This window comes from Xenopus laevis, chromosome 8L (genome assembly GCF_017654675.1).
Source record: "Xenopus laevis strain J_2021 chromosome 8L, Xenopus_laevis_v10.1, whole genome shotgun sequence".
NCBI lineage: Eukaryota > Metazoa > Chordata > Amphibia > Anura > Pipidae > Xenopus > Xenopus laevis.
Genome location: NC_054385.1, coordinates 115,304,851 through 115,324,684, shown reverse-complemented (window position 1 = coordinate 115,324,684; position 19,834 = coordinate 115,304,851). Strand labels below are relative to the sequence as shown.

General features: G+C 36.0%; 1 protein-coding gene across 1 annotated transcript in view; it reads right to left on the bottom strand.

Moving 5' to 3' along the window:
* LOC108699031 overlaps positions 1-19,834 on the bottom strand; it is a 204,830-nt gene that overhangs the window by 48,702 nt on the left and 136,294 nt on the right. The window contains exons 37-39 of the mRNA XM_041573941.1: positions 16,839-16,922; positions 15,854-15,904; positions 13,866-13,958 (exon numbers count right to left, since the gene is read on the bottom strand). Coding sequence (XP_041429875.1) covers positions 13,866-13,958; positions 15,854-15,904; positions 16,839-16,922 — 228 coding nt within the window. The remainder of the gene's footprint in view (positions 1-13,865; positions 13,959-15,853; positions 15,905-16,838; positions 16,923-19,834) is intronic.

Below are 19,834 nucleotides of genomic sequence, written 5' to 3'. Positions count from 1 at the left end.
ATGGGTAAAAAGGTCCCCTGCCATTTGTCTATAATGTCCTCTAATGTACTTGTAAAGTGTAATCATGTCCCCTCACAAGCGCCTTTTTTCCAGAGAAAACAACCCCAACCTTGACAGTCTACCCTCATAATTTAAGTCTTCCCTCCCTCTAACCAGTTTAGTTGCACTTAGTCTCTGCACTCTCTCCAGCTCATTTATATCCCTCTTAAGGGCTGGAGTCCAAAACTGCACTGCATACTCCAGATGAGGCCTTACCAGGGACCTATATAGAGACATAATTATGTTTTCATCCCTTGAGTTAATGCCCTTTTTTATGCAAGACAGAACTTTATTTGCTTTAGTAGCCACAGAATGACACTGCCCAGAATTAGACAACTTGTTATCTACAAAAACCCCTAGATCCTTCTCATTTAAGGAAACTCCCAACACACATTTATCAACATTGAACCTCATTTTCCAGTTTGCTGCCCAATTTTCGAATTTTCGAATTTAGACAAATCACTCTGGGTGAATTTACTTACGTTTGAAAATTCGCCAGCGACGACTTTGCAGCCATGGCAACACTTCGCCAGGTGTAACATCTCTAGGACAACGCTAATTTACTAAAATGTTGCATCTAGGGCGTCGACCAATGGCAAATTTTTGCTAGCGTTACTTCGGCAATCAAAGACAAGATGCGCTATCGTTCAATTCTTCCTAGTGAAACTTCATTAGAGGTCTTCGCTCAGACTAATTTGCACATGGGATATTTAAAGTTGAATGGACGTATATGTTGCAGCAAATACATTACATTATACAAGTCCAGTGAACCTTCATAAAGAAAATATAGTTTTTATTATGCCCTACACATGAATCCACTGTATAGTTTATGTTCCATATGTTAGAAAATGTATGGGGGAACACGGGTACCCCAAAAAAATGTAATCACTTTTGCAGGCTATCACTGTGAAAAAAGAAAAAGGTTTTTAGTGAATTTGCGGAGTAACGCCCATTCGCCAGAGTGAAAAGTCGCCTGGCTTTATAGTGCGAAACACCGCTAGTGTCGATCTCCTTCGCTAGTAAAGTGATGCCTGCACCCATTAGTAAATCGACGAAGTGCCTGAAAGTGCCAAAGCTGGCAAATCATCGCCAGCGTTAATCACGTTGCCCTTTAGTAAATCTGCCCCTTTATATTTACCCCTTTAAAGCTCCATCCAGTAGAAGCACTGTAAATAATATTCTTGCACATCTTTATATACCAGTATAATGTGGATAATGTAGCCACAAGTAATTTCTACGCTTGCTTTCTGCTTATTTCAGCACTAGCAGGGGCTTTTTGGTAGAAGTGGTGAAGTGAATACCTGGCTTGTTTCTTGGATGAAGAATGTATTTAAAGGAGAAGATAAGGCTAAAATTAAGTAAGCTTTACCAGAAAGTCTATGTAAATACACCAGTAAACCCTCACAGTAATGCTGCTCTGTCAAAAGAAACATGGCATTTCTTTCCTTCTATTGTGTACACATGGGCTTCTGTATCAGACTTCCTGTTTTCAGCATAAACCTCCTGTGTTAGGGCTTGAGCATGCTCAGTTTGCTCCTCTCTCCTTCTCCCTTTCCATTTCCCCCTCCCCTCCCTGCTGTAATCTAAGCCCAGAGCTATGGGTAAGCAGGGAGAGATTCAGGCAGGAAGTGATGTCACACAAAGCTAATATGGCAGCTGCTATCCTAAACAAACAGAGAGAGTTACTCGAGCTGTTTACTCAGGTATGGTAAACTATTCTGCAAAATAAATATAGTCTTATAGCTTTCACTATTGTGGCTAATCTATTGGCAATAAACTGCTTTAGTAGCTTTCCTTCTCCTTTAAGGATATATTACTTACCACCAGCTCAGTCAAGTATTATTGCCTTTAATGGGTAATATTGTCATACACATTTTCTGCCAGTTTAACTTGCCTACAATTTTTTGGGGGCAGTGATTCACATTCATGTCAGTGAAACATTTGGTTCAAGTGGCCAAATTATCAAAGTACTTATAAACAAGTATCTATAAACACCATACATCCCCCTCCATGCCAAACTTCATAATTAATAATTACATTTGTTTAATTACATTTCTGTCTCTAGTATGATACAGGCTATATGAGAACATCCACTGTGACTGGAAGAAAGGAGATTTCAGAATACGAAGGGAAAGTATCAGGCAAAGCTGAGCTAAGAGTAAATTGAGGCTTCTCTATAATAAAAGCGGGCGCTAAATGGCTGATTTAAATTCTCATGTGCTGGTTTCTGAGCTGTCATGTTTTGAGAATCTGAATTAATTATTATTAATGTTAATCAGCTTTTAATCACATTTTTACTTGTATATTCTATATATTCTGTACATTGTGCTTCCCTGCTAATGGGCTAATGGGCTGTGGTTGACTTGAGCTGGTATAGAAACTCAAAGCCCTTAAATCTTTTATCACACTTAAAAAGTGGTAAATTCATTCATGTACATTATTTACGGTTTGGAAACTTTTGATAACAGCATATACTGTGATTTATTGCAGCATTTGTGATTTAGATTTCAAGAAAATTTGGCAATAATATAGTAAAATTGTTAATGCATAATTTGGAGTTTATTGTATGTTTTGTGTGAATATTTTATCAGGGATGGTAATTTTGCTTTTACAAAAAAACCTTTGACGAGTGGAGTAGAATGAGTATGTTCTGGTTAATAAAGCTTTTGTGGGTTCAGTTTGTTTTGGGAACAACTTGTTTTATTAAGAAATATAATAAATTAAATGCAAATTCCAAAAAACTAATTTTAAATCATATATTGCTTAGACTCATTTGCCCTTTTTTTAAATCTCCCAGCAAAATTGTATTTACCCCCATGTATAGTAAAACGAACAATGTTCTCCCAGGTGCAGTAACCCATAGCAACCAATACGATGTTTATTTTAAACACTTTATAAGTAAATGCTACCTGCTGATTGATATCTATATTTTACTAGACCTGTAGAAAACGTTGCAGCTTTTATTACATAACCCATTAGGTCAGAATGTTATGCAGCTTGGTTTAGGGAAGAAACATGTTTCCAATAATGGACAATGACCATAAAATCAACCAGCCTGCAGTATATCACTGATATTCTCATCCATTTAGCAGCAAGAGGTATGGGATCTATTTTACATAATGCTTGTACCAGGGTGTTCCTGTAATCTGGATCAGTCTACTATAAGTCATTTAAACATTAATTAAAAAGTAAATTGTATTGTGTTGCCACCACTATGGATTTGTGTACCATCAAGTACAAGGTTCTGTTTTATTACTACAGAGAAAAAGTAAATAAAAACAATAAATGGGCTTTATGGGAGATGGCCCTCCCATTGTTGGAACAAACAGGTTTCAGATAAGAGATTTCATTCCTAGACTATGAAATTTCCCTTTGCAGGAGACCAGATTGATTTTTTTTCTTTTTCTTGTTTAAAAGGACATCCCTAGTCATTATATGTTATTATACATTATTCTATTAAACCGGTGAATAATGTTAGTTTTGAAGGCTTAGATTGAACTAGAGGGAACATTTTTTTGCATTAAATCTCAATTCTAAACTGTACATTGCTGAGTAGCTGTCCACAGATATAAAAAGAGGTTTTTGGTCACTGAAAATCAATACACAACTCTATGGGGCCGATTCACTCAGCTCGAGTGAAGGATTCGAATGAAAAATACTTTGAATTTCGAAGTGTTTTTTGGGTACTTCGACCATCGAATGGGCTACTTCGACCTTCGACTACGACCTTCGACTTCGATTCGAATGATTCGAAGTAAAAATCGTTCGACTATTCGACCATTCGATAGTCTAAGTATTTTCCCTTTAAAAAAAACTTTGACCCCCTACTTCGGCAGATAAAACCTACCGAAGTCAATGTTAGCCTATGGGGAAGGTCCCCATAGGCTTGCTAAACTTTTTTTTGATCGAAGGATTTTCCTTCGATCGTTGGATTAAAATCCTTCGGATCGTTCGATTCGAAGGATTTAATCGTTCGATCGAACGAAAAATCCTTCGATCGATCGAACGAAAGTTTAGCGCTAAATCCTTCGACTTCGATATTCGAAGTCGAAGGATTTCAATTCGAGGGTCGAATTTCGAAGTATTTTTTACTTTGAAATTCGACCCTTAGTGAATCGGCCCATAAGTATAGTAAACTGTGATGCCTGGTGATGTGTCGTGTATTTGGCCAACATTTTTTTACACAGCATAATAAATAAACAATGAGACCAAATATTGCCATGGGGGTTATTTACTAAACGCTGAATGCATAAATCATGAAAAAAAATCTAAATTTTTTCGGAATTTATTAAACCCTGAGGATGGAAAAGTCAGAATCTGAAAATCCGGCATCTCAGACCTGTCGAGGTTGCGTATAAGTCAATGGGAGAAGTCCCAATGATTTTTTGATGCGCGCTGGGTTTTTTGGTAATACCTCGAAGCTTTCGGCCAAAATTCTGAATTTTCAGGTGAAAAATCGGAAAAAATCAAGATAATCGGACGAAAGATCTGAAAAAATTGTGAAAATCAGATTTTTCACGATTTTTTTCGTATTTTTTCGCACAAACAAAATTTTTGGGAAAGTGTATTAATAAATAAGACCAAAAAAACAGTGCAGATTTGGTCTGAGTTTTCTTCAGGAATTATTGAGATAAATTTGGACTTTGATAAATAACCCCCCTAGTGTATAGAATGTTTACGAGCTGTTGCTAAAGAAAATAGCATTTGGGATAAAATTCTGTCTGTTTTTTTTGGGGAATTTTAAATGAGAGAATTGGTAAATATAACTAATAGTTTGTTAAAAAATTCTTTCATTAATGGCAATAGCATTAAATTGCAATAATGGAAGCATATTTCCCATGAACATGTAATACCTGGCTACTATAGTACAGGTATTGGATCTGTTATCCAGAATACTCAGGTCCTGTGGTTTTCTGGATTACAGATATTTCCATAATTTGGATCTTTATACCTTAAGTCTACTAGAAAAACATGTAACATTAAATAGACCCAATAAATTGGTTTTGATTCCAGATTGAATTAATTGTATCTCAGTTTGGATTAAGTACAAGCTACTGTTTTATTATTACAGACAAAAAGGAAAAAAAGCACAGCGTATCTTGACAGCGCTATATAAATAAATGATGATGATGATGAAATCATTTTTAAAAATGTGGATTATTTTATTATAATGGAGTCTATGGGAGATATTCATTCCGTAATTCGGAACTTTCTGCATAATGAGTTTCCAGATAATGGATCCCATACCTGTACTGATATATAGTGATAAAATAGATCTTTAGATACAGGTAATATGAAAACAAAAGGAAGACAAAAATAAATATCAGGTATAATATATTCCTATACTTTGACAAGGATTAACATGGTGCATCGCATCATTATATTATCTGTGCAGTTGACACAACTAATGTGGAACATGATACTAAACAAGACATGTATATTATTTATTTACATTATAAAAACTAAAGAGAATCCTAGTACACAGATTTTTGCCCACGTACCAACAATATATAGAATTCATTGCACCATGAAATTCTCTGTAAGTTCTAGAATTTGGGATATGATGCAAAAACACTATCAGAAGGTAGATAGGCATGAATTATAAGCCAGGGACGAGCTTTCTGCTAAATATGACTTACCTTGGCCATCAGTGAATACAGATAATAAGGCAGTAAAATAAATGAATCCTTCCCATGCCATTTCTTTGTTACATTTAGCAGAGGAGACCAAGTGTTTGAGATCCTCAAAGGAACAGCATCAAACTCACCTCCCAACAATGTGACAGTTGCTTTCTACATACAAAGGGTTGGGCCTCCATCAGTGACGTCTGTTCTGTTCTCCATGTGGTGTACCCCATTTAATGAAAAGCCTAATACAGAATTATCCCACTTCCTCTTCTTTTCTCTTATACACATTTCCATTTTATTTTTATTCATATTATCTTTTATCATCAGTGCTTTGTTTTATTTTTAACTCTCAAATAGCAAACGACTCGCTGCAGCACTGAGACAATGAACAAATAAAGTCATGCCAACAGGAATACATTATTATTTTTCACAAGTACAGAACCCATCTATTACAAGCAAGTTGTGCCTGAAAATGGACTTCTTGGTCATCTTTAACCATTTCCACCCACATGGGACTCTGGTTAGTCGCTGCTTTGTGGTAAGTTACTACAATTACATCTCTCACAGATGCTTCTTCTTTCCCATCATAGGAGCAGACAGGACAATTTCACAGGAGCCAAAAGGCTCATAATAATAAAAAAGTGAAACTAGATCTGGTTTGCCATAGTGAATTCTGCATCCCTCTATTCCTTTGTATGAAATTTCGAGGGACACAAATATTTTTCATCTATAATAAATAAAACAAGTAAAGAAGGGAAGTTCACCAGGACTTAAATTATAGTTTGACCATGTCCCTTGGAAAAAGTGAATAAGAGGAAGTTTTATCTGTGACAATTGAATTTTTTAAAATTAAAGATCATTTAAAGTAAAACCATATTTTTGAAGCAATTCTTGATCACTCTAGTTTCTTTTACTATGAGGTTTCCAGAACTGTACACAGTACAAACGAGGGCTCATTTACAGCCACAAATGCAGTAAGAAAAGTGCAATTTTTCAGGGCATGTTTTTTCTCACTGTGCAGTGTGTTTTGCCAGAATTCTGGTTTCATTGCTGCGGCAAAGAGGCAATGCTTTTGACTAAACTGTGTTGTGCCTACTGGAATTTCCATCCAATATACAGTATATAATTAACATGACTGCATTTGTACTTCATCAAGAATAGGGCACAGTTGTGCTGAAATTCTTTGAAGTCTGTTTAGCACTGCTTCTAGTGTTCTCCATTCAAGTTACATGGGCGCCCTATTCTTTCAGCGCAACTGAACTTTGGTGATTGACACGGAGCACTGATGGAACCCTTGAGTTACTCCCTGATCCTCTTGTGTGGTTTTAAATGAGCCCTAGGTTATAAATTTGATATTGGTGCAAAAAGTACAAAATCAGCAAACATTTTTTGATGAAAAAAATCAGAAATTTTGAGACTGATTTATTAATGATCAGGAATTGGGTTATAAATAATGATGGGCGAATCTGACCCTTTTCGCTTCACCTAAAATTCATGAAAAAGCAAAAAATTTGCATGACAATATTTTAAAACCAACTTACAAACAACTTACTTTTCTATTGTAAAAGAAACATAAAATGTATTATGTATAGTTAACTTCCAGGATATATTTTTAAAGATATACCAAAAAAAAATTGGAATTGCTAAAACAAATACAATTGGGTACAGAAATACATTGAACCCTTGTCTGTTTGTTGGTCCATGATACTCTGTTGCTGAGAATTCTGACAGCTTTATTCCCATAATCTGTGTCTACTACAGGATTCCTGTTGGACTTCATTTTCCTACCTTGTTCCTGTGTGTCCTGTCTGTTCCTGAATTCCTGCTGGAACACTCTTACTTGTCTCCTGAACCTTGTCTTCCCTGACCAGTGCATAGACTTTGACTTGAATTTTGTTGAACTACTTTATGGCCCTGATGTTTCCTGCATTGTCTGTTTGCAAGTCCCCAGCTCTAGTCTTGTGTGTCTTACCTGTCCTGAATGTTATCCTGTCCTTGTCTGTATATATGTCCTCCCTGTATCAAAATAAAGGGCATAGCCTCTTCTGTTTGTACTGTACAAGTCTTGAATATTTTCTTTATTCCCCAGTACCTGCTTGACATTGATGCTGCTCTAGGATCTTCTATGTGCAGTATGTCCCAGAGATTAAACCCTTGGGCCTGTGCTTTGGGTTTCCCTTACCATTATACTACAGAGGTAGTCTGCATGGGCTGGACTTTACCAGATAGAAACTATACCAAAACAGTCCTTGTTCCTAACTCTGTTGCGCTCGCTGCACTAGAAGAGACAAATTTCCATTTAAAAAAATGGAAATTCAGCTGTTAAAGTTACGTGAGGCGGCTTTTTGCCTTATGACTGGAGCAGCCCTGATCAGGACATACAGTACTTTGGTGTAAAATCCAGTAAACAACATTATGCAATTTACAGACAATTTGCAGACAGAACCATGGCAAAATATGCATCTAGTTAGTATTTTAAAACAATTTATGTCACTATTAATACCACTCACAGAGTCCATCAGGACATACAATACTTTGGTTTAACTCAAGGAAAAGCACCTGTTGAAATGCATTGTTAATTCGTGGGACCACAGAAAAACAATTCAAAAAGGGAAGGAAAACTTAAAATCAGGGTAAATTAAATTGAGGTGTCACTGTGCCTGAGTACCTGAGGACAAGTAAATTAATTCAAGACCAGAAAGACAACCATTATCCAAAAGAACATGACAGGTAGAGGACTTTGAAGTATTAATGTATTACCAGAGGGTATAACCAGATGAAGCCAGGGCCAAATCACTTCAATTAATTGCCCGAGGGAAAGACTAGCTAAAAAAATAAACAAAAAAGATCAGGTTCTGAAAATAGTAAACCAAACTAGATTGAATAGATTTTTATTGGCTATTTTCTAAAATGAGCATCCTGCATGTTCTTTATACAACTCCCTCTGCCATGTGACCACCAAAGGGGAGCAGTTCCTGGTTGGATCAGCAGAAAGTATTCCTTTGTATACACAGCCATGTGGAGAGCAGTGTTCTATTGTTTTTTTTTAGAATGTATTATTTATACACATTCCTAAATAATTCGTTTTATTATTCATTATTACTGCCAATGTCAATTGAAAAAAGGGTGATAATGAGCCAGTGTTTTTTTTTTAAATCTAAATTCTTCTTCACATAAATGGTAACATAAAATAGACCTTTAAAAAGACCTGGAGTGGATCATGATTACTAAAATAGATGTTACAATACATTTTCCAGTACAATTTTCCTATTTATTTTGCTAATATAAAGGCAGGGGTATATTTCCCATCTGTGTTCAGATCACCTATAGTTTAGTGATAAGGTCATTTGCTTTGTACTCCCAAAATGTAACCCCGGGTCCTATTAGCCTGTTTTTTCATAGCATAACAGCTTTTTCATTTAGTTATCCTGGCACTATGTGAAATAATTAATCTAAGGAAGAAAGTGTTCCATTGCCCATCATGACCATACTACTCCTGAAACTTCTAATATTGTAAACAACTTCACCATCACATCCTCACCTAAATGACGTAAAGTGTTCTTTGATTATAACAACCACATTTTGTTATCAACTAGGAAATATCTATGAAATATACAGTAGCTATTCATTGGTACACTTGTGGTATTACAAATCCCTATTAACTGTCTCTTTCTAATAAAGTTCTTTCTATACAGTCCATACCTAATGTCATTCAGAAATAGCAGGGTGGGTGCTAGAGGATTACGGTTAAATTATGACTGTAATACTGAGAATATATCAATGTTTTTAGGTTCACAGGTGCCTAAATTGTAGATATTACTTTGGTGACCAGAAGCCATCGGAGTTAGTTTATTCATTATTCAGATTTATTAAAAAAAAATCAGTGCGCATTAGATATTAAGGACATACTAAAGTTTAGCCTTTCGTTTACCGGTCTGTTATACAATGAAACAAAATTATTTATTTCTTGCATTAAAATCTGTTGTGGGGTGTGATAAAGCCATAAAGCAATACAAAGTCATCAAATTTAAAAGGATTATTTTGTGATGTAAATTCTTTGTTAGACATTGCAGTGAGAACTTTTTTTGTGCATAGCCAATTAAAAATTATTTTGTCCCAAACTCAGCTTGTCACATTGCCATTAACAACTCTTTCAATTTAACAGCATTCGTTTTTGTTGAATCAGTTCCTATGTAACATTACTAAGATTAATTTTTATTATAAACAATATTTTTGATAACTCCCCTCTGTCAGCAGCTTATTTTGTTGCTAAATGTTGTTTTAGATGCAAAGAAAAGACCAAATGTATGTGGGTTTCCTGTATTATAAAAAGTTCAGATGCCTCAGATAAGTCACATTTCTTACTGTTAACAAAATGTCACACTGTATGCTGTGGCTTTTAATGTTGATCAAAAGAAAAGCGGTGTGCTTAATGGAGCTGATGAATCAAGAGGTATTAAAAAAACAGTCCTAAACTGAGAAAAACAAAAAAAGAGAAAAGTAAAAAAAAAAAATACTTTTTTAAAAGCAAGAGAAAAAAAAGAAATTGTTGTATTTTTTAATAATAATATTTTTCTCTTTTGCAACAGCTGATGAGATATGGCTTGAGTAGGAACTATATAAACAGGTATATCGTAGATTTAGATTTTACTGTGAGAGTTTTATTACAAAGACCGTCATCACTTGCCTTTTTTTGAGACTAGTACTTAAAAAATGTTTAGCTGCTTTGGATTTACAGTTATATAGTAGTAGGTATTTCTATATACTGTATATTAAACAAATTGCTTTTACACAAACCAGTACACAAACAGACACATTTATGTGTAAGAAGAAATTCTATACACATTCTATACACATTAAAGCATGGAGGGTAGTACTATAGTTCCTGAGAGGATATTTAATGGCACTAAGGCCAATGTTGTGGGAGATACAGGTGTATAAAGACACTAAATCTAAAGATGTACAAATAAAATGACTCTTCCAGTTAAGCATAGACAATAATCCCATGACATGTTGACTACAGTATCTCTAATATAGCTGTGGAGCCATAAAACCAAGGGGTTGTAAGTATGTATCCACTAGTGATGGGCGAATTTGCGCTGTTTCGCTTTGCCGAAAAATTCGTGAATTTTGCGCGAAATTCATGAAACGGCGGAAAATTTGCAAAATGGACGTTTTTGACGCCGGCAAATTTTTGTGGGCGTTTTGCGAATTTATTCGCTGGCGGTTCTCCCAAAGATTCTATTCCAAATATGATTGGTCTACCCACTGGGGGGCATGTTTCCTTGTGTACCTTTGGTAAATGGTAAAAATATCACTGGATCACTGGATATTGTACTTTGAGAAAATCTACTTGGCTTTCATTTAAAAGATGAGCTTGTTTTGCCCTATCTACCAAGGTATATAAGATTTTTTTGGAAATTTGTGGTGGGATTAGAGTGGAGAAAAGTGTACGAGTCTCTGATAATTGCCGTATGGCTTCTTGTTTGTAGTCCTCATAGTTGAGGACAACCACCATTCCTCCCTTATCTGCAGAACGGATTACAGTAGATCTTTCATTCTCCATAGTTTTTAGTGCTTGCTTCTCACTAGTTTTTAGTGGGTTCCTGTTGTGGCCTTTGTAAATAGGCACAGCACTTGCTCCAAAACATCAGCTGCAAACGTTACTCACAGCCCGAACACCAGAAATGAGGCCAAATGTATATCCACATAAATACGTCTGGCAATGAAATTCATACATGTAATTTTTGAGAATCAGGTGCTGGGTAAGACACAATGTCACTTTGTGACTGCGATGACACTTTAATTCTGGGGTGAAATTATGCATTGTGAGGGAAAAACCCATGGAACTGCACACAAAACTTTGCACAATGTGCTTAAATAATCCCTTATCACTCAAGTAGCCAATGGGTGTACAGAACATGGCAGGCTGTTTATGTTTGACCACAATGTAAAATAAACTCAGTACATGCTCTACGATGTAGTGGAATTGCTGAATGTTTGTTATGTTTTTTCATGTCATAATAAATGGAACACAGCAATGCACCACTATTTCACATATACTGTTTTTTTAATAATTTTCTAGGCTTTCTATGATTTCATATATTTTGAATGTTCTTGAGCTTGAATGATGGTGCAGTAGTGCCAAGCAATACAGGAGCTCCACTGAAATCAGCAGGTTCAATGCAACAATAAATTACTGATCATGTAACTCATAGCATATAGTTAGAAACATGTTTATGCAGTATTTATAGAAGTGTATGGGGACAAATTTAAATTTGAGATGGTGAGTTTTTCACTGAAGGAACCAGCATTGCAGAAATGGAAACCTGACAGCATTTGTGGGTCGTAACCCATACATGTGCACAAGAGAATGTTCAGGCTAAAAACTAACAGTACAGGTATTGGATCTGTTATCCAGAATGCTCGGGACCTGGGGGTTTCCAGATAACGGATCTTTCCGTAATTTGGGTCTTCAAGCCTTAAATCTATTAGAAATTAATTTAAACATTAATTAAACCCAATAGGCTAGTTGTGCTTCCAATAAGGATTAATTATATCTTAGTTGGGATCAAGTACAAGCTACTGTTTTATTATTACAGAGAAAAAGGAAATCATTTTTAACAATTTGGATTATTTGGATAAAATGGAGTCTATGGGAGACAGCAATTCCGTAATTCGGAGCTTTCGGGATATCGGGTTTCCGGATAAGGGATCCTATACCTGTACTGGCAATGTCAGATGGTTCCAAGTGAAGTTAATAAATGACAGAAGAGGCAGTTCCAAGCACTTCTGCTCAGTTATTTGGCGTCCCAGGAATAGTTTTCGTGTTTGTGTCACTGCCTAACTCTTTTTACATCTGAATCTGGCTCATGGGTAAAAAAGGTTGGGAACCTCAGAACTAAACTATGTGTTTTGTACCAACATCTGTGTGCACTGCTTGGAGAAAATGCTATGTTGAATAAAAATTGATGATAAATAATAGAGAAGTTAAGATGAGTTAATAGTGCTTATTGCACACATCACATTGTTCTTTTCAAAAGGGAATAAGGGTATTGGAGTATGAGACAAATTCATGAGACATTTCATGAACAGCACTTTATTTGCCTGGAATTCTCTATAATCGAATATATAAAGTACACAAGGAATATTCCACTGCTGGACACAAATAATGCAAATGCAATTATATTTACAATTATCTTTAAGGGAGTTATTTACTAAACCTCAAATTTCAGATCAAGCTTTTTTTTAGAAAATCTAAAATTTTTTGTGGAAAAAATTTATTATATTTTACCCTGATGCTGCAAAAAGCCCAAATCCGAAAATCGGCCATCTCAGACCTGTCGAGGTCCTGTATAAGTCAATGGGAGAGGCACCAATCCCAGTTTGAATCTATCGTGGTCTATGCTGGATTTAGCCCAAAAATACACCTTTTTCTGGGTTTTCGGGCAAATCGAGCTTCTTGGGAGAAAAGTTAGAAAAAATTGTACAATTCAGGCTGTGGCTCAATTTTTTTGAGTTTTTGACTGATCTGATTAAATTGAGTCCATGTATTAATATAAAAGGCAAAATCAGGCATGGGAGTTTGATCAAGTTTTTTTTTACTGGAAGATAAATCTGGATTTTAGTAAATAACCCCCTATAACTATAGAACAGGGATCCCCAACCTTTTGAACCCTTGAGCAACATTCAGAAGTAAAAGGAGTTGGGGAGCAACACTAGCATGAAAACTGTTCTTGGGGTGCCAAAAAAGTGCTGTGATTGGCCATTTGGTAGCCCCTATGTGGATTGTCAACATACATTGAGGCTCTGTTTGGTAGTGCACCAGGTTTTTATGCAACCAAAACTTGAATACAAGCCTGGAATTAAAAAATAGGCACTTGTTTTGAGGCCACTGGGAGCAACATCCAAGGTGTTGGAGAGCAACATGTTGCTCACGAGCTACTGGTTGGGGATCACTGCTATAGAAGCATTTTAATCAATGATTAGTATATTCAAAAGTTGCTTAGAATCAAATATTCTTTCATTATATAATAAAAAATGTGGTAAGTCCCACTTTAATTGTACCAGGCACTTCTGTAATCTAAAAAATAAATGAGATTTGATAGAGAAACTATAGTAAGTAGAACATTCCCCTTGGAATAACCAGAACTATTGATGATACAGTTGTTGGCTTCTTGATGATTGGCTTCTAGTCACCCAAGTCTGTGTCATCATAATCACAGTTGACAGATATTGAAGGAGGATGGTGCAGTCCATTTGCTGTATTCTGTGTGACTGGAGACTGGATTTCTAATATAAAACATAAGTTTTACACCAATAGATAAAACATGTAACAAATGCAATACAGATATGGGACCTTTTATCCAAAATGCTCAGGACCTAGTGTTTTCTAGATAAGGGATCTTTCTGTAATTTGGATCTCCATATTTTTGTCTACTAAAAATCACATAAGCATTAAATAAACTAAATAGGATTGTTTTGGCACCATTGATGATTCATTATATCTTAGTTGGAACCAAGTACAGGCTACTGTTTTATTAAAAGGAAAAAGGAAATCATTTTTTAAAATTGTAATTCTTACATTAAAATTGAGTCTATGGGAGATGGCTTTCCCTTAATTGGATCTTTCCAAATAATGGGTACACATTTACCTGTACATATTTACTATTATAAATACAGTAATTAACTATTATGTAATTACCAACTGAATTTTATGTTTTATTGTACCTTTTTAAATAACCCAACTCACTGCAAGTAACTATAAAAAATAATTCCAAATTCTTATCTATTGTGTTTCTAAACAAAATAAACTTTATTTACGCTACATAAATTATTTAAACCATTTTTGCAGTCAGCCTTTGAATCCACCACCACAGCAAGCAGGCAGCAGCCATTTTGTGGACACTTAAGACAAGCAATGTAATGCCTCAAAATCTTGTTTATGCACCAGAATGGGGACCTGATGCCCAAGCCTTGGCTACACAATTATAGACTGTGAACAGGGAGGGGGAATGTGAGGAGAGCAGCGACATGTAGCAAATGCAGAATGGAAAGTGAAAGTAATTGCTTGCCCCGCCTCTATGCCTAAGGCCTAAGGCATAGAGGCGGGGCAGGCAATATACGATTGACAGCTGAAATCTTTAAATGCATTTATGGATATTTTAATGAAAAAAATAATTTGGGGTTCATGTCTAATTTGGAAAAGTCTTTTATTTTAAGTATGGATATTTTAATGAAAAATAATTTGGGGTTCATGTCTAATTTGGAAAGGACTTTTATTATACAGCTTTTTATGTCTGGGTGACAGGTCTGCTTTAAATGGTGTTGATCTTAAATCTACCAAATTATCAATACACCACGATAGTGCTGGAACTGTAGATCTTCCATTTCTGCCTTTCACTTTCATGTCTTTGCCACCCCACATGTTAAAAGAGTGTTGGAGGCAGGATCATAGAATGCTGGTGCTCAAACCCCAATATGTTATAAAAGATGTTTGCATTGAAATGGGTGACCAGTAAATGCCACAGTTATCTGCTGATTTGGTTGGTATAGGAGATTAATTTTTTAGCAAACGTTGCACATTTTATTACATAACCCCTTAGTATTTAATAGTATTTAGTTTGAATAAATTCAGATCAATTGTAAAAGGTGGTGCAGTGTAACTTATAGATGGATCCTGTGGTACCCACCAACTTGTCAAAGAACAGTTTTTAAAATCAGGTTCTGTCCTAAAAAAACCAACAGTAAAACTGAGGCACCACAATTATATTTGTTGTTCTGCAAATGTGCAAATTTGAATGAAACATCCATGCAAAGAACATATTTTAGTGCAGATTCACTGATAACATCTTGGTCGGTTATAGCAGAGGCAGACCTGGAGTAGTTCTGACCAATCAGTCTTCAAGCTGATCAGAGAGAGAAGTGAGAGAACTGGACCCTTACCCAGGTCTGACTGTGGCTTTAAGGTGGCCACACAAGGACGGATCTATCCAAGATGGAGAAACTTTTATGTGGAATAGAATGGCGATACACTTCATGTAGAACTGATCAGCTTATGGTCTGACCAAAGCAATTAGTCCCCAAACAGCAGTTATGAAATATGCTGCTCCTATATAAAGAATCATCTATCTAGGTTAGATGTCCCAAGTGTAATATTGTTATAAACAAATAAATAACCCCCATACCTGCATCATCATATCCATAGTCTGACTGCAGGTTCTGTGGAAGGTTTCCATCTATAAAACAACAAGTCATTTGAGGTTAATGTAAGAGGAACAAAAAGATTTTATACCAGACTAATACTTCAAATAATTACAGCAGCCTCTGTGGAGAACTGACCATTAAACATGTGTTGAGGGAAACCACCATACAAACATCCAGCAGCTTCTTTTTATAAATAATAAGGCGAGAGTGACAAACTGCAGATGTCCCTGCTCTGTAACCCTTGCCAACCTCAATGGACAAGTATAAACCATTAAAAAATATCCACCATTTAGTTGTTGGGTAATTGCCATTTCTCCAGCATAAGCCGTCATCATGTTTGCTTATTCTATTGCTCCCTTTTGGTGAACTCCCTCTGCTGGATGTTTGCTATAATTACACAAGGCCATTACAAGTATCTATTTTGCACCTCCATAAGGCTAATAACAGGAGGGCATTTGAAGTAATCAGGCTACCATACTCCTAACATGTGACCAACACAGTGCCTTGTGGGAGCTAAGACTCCATTTTGTAGCCCATGCTGTGGAAGGAGCACACAGTCAATCTTCTTCTCTTATGGTAGCATGGCTGGTAAGCTTATGGACTTAAAGCTTCACTAAACTATCACTAAAGCTGCCAGCAGCTCAGAGACATTGTTTATGCATATTTCTGCCAGCATATAAGTTCATGTTATAGTTGCTTATATGTTATATGTACCTGCATATGTTTCTCTGCAGTATCATTCCTTGTATTCATTGTCACTGTATTACAGTTTCACCTCTACTCTATTCCACTTGCCTATCCAGTAAAATCTACAGACTCCACGCTCAGTCTCTTTATTGGAGTGTGGGGAGGTTTAGTGCATGTCGAACTACACACTGCCCCAGGGTAATACGTAGGGAGGACATGTTAGAAAGATGTAACATGGGGTTTCTACTGTAAATGACCTCTGTATAAATTGTACTGTACCATCAGACATGAATGGAATGTCATCCATTTCTGGATCTGCATTATAATCATAGTCTTCTGCTGTAAGCCGTTCATTCAATGATCCTGAAAAAGAGAATAAAACAAAGAATCATTAGTCATCTTTTATAGACTTTGCTTTCACAATTCAGCTTTTGACAGTTATTGTGGATGGTGACTCTTTTACAGCCCTTTCATTAGTAAGAGATTAAGGAGAATAGTAGAGTTTTGAAGAGTGACATAAGTGTCATAACTGATCAAAAAGTCATGTTAGTCATAAGTCTTGAGGTCACCATTAGATATATGTATATAGTGCATCTTCTCTGCTTCTATCAAACTGTCCCAAATTACCACTGTATAGTAATTGGGAACCACTTGAAACTACTAGTTCTGGTGGTTTTTAACTCAAAAATAAGCACTATGAGTGTTTTCAGACTGAAAAGCAACACTACTGCCAATGTCAGATGGTTTCCAGTAAAGTCTATGGGGTTATATAATAGAAGATGCTCAGGTGCAGTTACCCATAGCAACCAATGAGCATGCAGCATTTACTGGTCACCTGTTTAAAAGCAGACATTGTATTGGTTGCCATAAGTTACTGTTCCTGGACAAACGTAGTACCTTTAATTGCATATGGGAGTAGGGGCAGTATCTGCACTTGAGCTCTGGCTGCCATACACTGGAGATACTGTTGCACTATTCTACATATGGTACATATCTCAAACTATATATTTCAGTGGGAATAAGCTTGTTGCGTTGTTAATGCTTTCATTAAGATGACTTAATTGTTATGGAAGCCTCTACTTTCCAGCAACAAATCTCCTTGTGTGACATTACTCTAAAGTAAATGCATTTGTTGGCACTAGTGCTTCCACTCCTTGTGCTTGTATTGAGCCAAGCCCCATTGTCCTGCTCCTGCTGCTGATTGGGTCAAATGCACCTACTGACAACAGGGAACCATGGAGCTACCATCACCCTTAATATGGAGGTAATTCCAGGGTTCCCACAGTGGGTTGTCTCATTAAGTGCAAAACATTTGTACCAAAAGAATCACACACTAACATCATTTTGATGCAGATTAATGGAATTGGCAGCACTATATTAGTGGCAAAGTGTGTCCAATCTGTTACCACATGCACATACAATTGCACCTGTTTTGATAAAACCTCCTGCATGGCTAGAATGATGGCAACATTTTACATTGGGCTAAAAGCATGGCTATTTGCTTCTGAAATATAAGAATGCACAGTGTGTTCATAAATGACCTCTAATGAATATATTTAAGCCCTAGTTATAGTTCCCCTTACAATAAATAATTATAATATAACTGGGAATTTAATGTGGAAGTTATATCAGGCTTATAGTTCCTTCAAAGCAGTAATGAAAAAAGCTGCTACTAGAATGTTGAGATTCACATTTTTATTGAACAACATTTTTAAAATATCAAATTTGTTGTTGTTACGTTTTAAAGAATAAAATCGAAAACCACATACCTGCATCATCATATCCATAATCTAGTGTTCCATAGTTCATTGAATAAAGAAAAAAGAAAATGAAACATATAAATGTTTTATAGTTTAGCTTAAACTATATGTCTAATGGCTAACTTGAGAACTGTTAATAAAGCAAAAAACAAAACACTGCCTTTGTAGGAAAAACTGAAAATAGTGGTCACCCAGACCACCTCTTAAAGGGATACTGGCATCACACAATTAGATTTTACACAAGCACTTTTAAAATAAACATTTTGAGTAGCCTTTTATCATGGCACTCCAACTTGAAAATACCCCTTTTCCAAAAAGACCTTAGGTCTTAAAAATGTCAAATGGAAGATGCCATAGTTTATGTTTGAGATGCCTCACCCAAGTCTCCTAATCTCTTCCCTTTCACTTCTTAAAATTGTAATTTCCAAGCAACATTAATAGTCACTGATCCTGTTTTGTCTTATGATTCTGATCTCTATAGCTGGAAAACCTGCCATAATGAAGCTTCAACTGAGAAGTGTAGCATGGGGGCAGGAGACTGGACTTGGGCTCAGAAGGTGCAGGCTAGACAAAAAGGTCAATTTTTAGCTGGGAAGTGCAGGTTAGGAGGGGGTTAATGAGGACACAGGAATCACTGCAAGAAGGGAGTTGGGCTTGGTCAGGTTTAAGTCAGGAGGAAGGTTAGGAGATGGAGAGATGCAGGAAATAAGAAGGCAGTCACCAGGAAGGTGGGCTTCTTCATATTCAGGTGGGATTGTAAGCAGCACAATGCCCACTCACTACACGCTGTTTTCATGCAAATTAAAAACAATAATAGTATCCTTTTAATTAGGATATTTTAACAGACACCATACTTGCAGTGAAAAAAAACTCTTTCACAATTACGTTGTAAATTCAATTGGGCAGGCAATTTCCTCCTCTTGCTTTTTAGAACTTTATCACTTAATCTTGAATGTAAATGTATAACTTTGTTTATATTTGGTTATTGTATTGTTCCCTATCTGATCTAAAAATGTATTGTTTTAATGTACAGTGATGTGCATACAATTAGCTCATTATAAATAATGTATATAATCTTCATGGGGTAAGGACCATCTCTCTATAGTGCCTCTTAACATGCACCACTTTGAATGAGATTTACAAAAAATCTAATTGAATGGCTTTTTTTGATAAATTGATCATAAAAAATTACCACAGTTAAGCTTCAATGATTTTTCTCGATTGATGGAAAAGCTGTAATCAATTTGTGGATTAAAAAAACAACAAAGCAAATTTCATTGTTCCATTGATTTTTAAAATTTGAAAAAGACTCAGCTTATGTAACCCCTTAAGTAACCCCTGTAGTTCTCACAGTGTACGCTAGATGGCACTGTGGCATAGTATAAAGGTCCTGGAAACCATGTGGTTTGGGTCCATTGCTTTAGCCCAACCAAGCAGGCTGGAAGGGAATGGGTAGTGGATCCTAGGAGCAGTGACCCTAGTAAAGTGATAGCATACTCTTTTATAAATAACTGT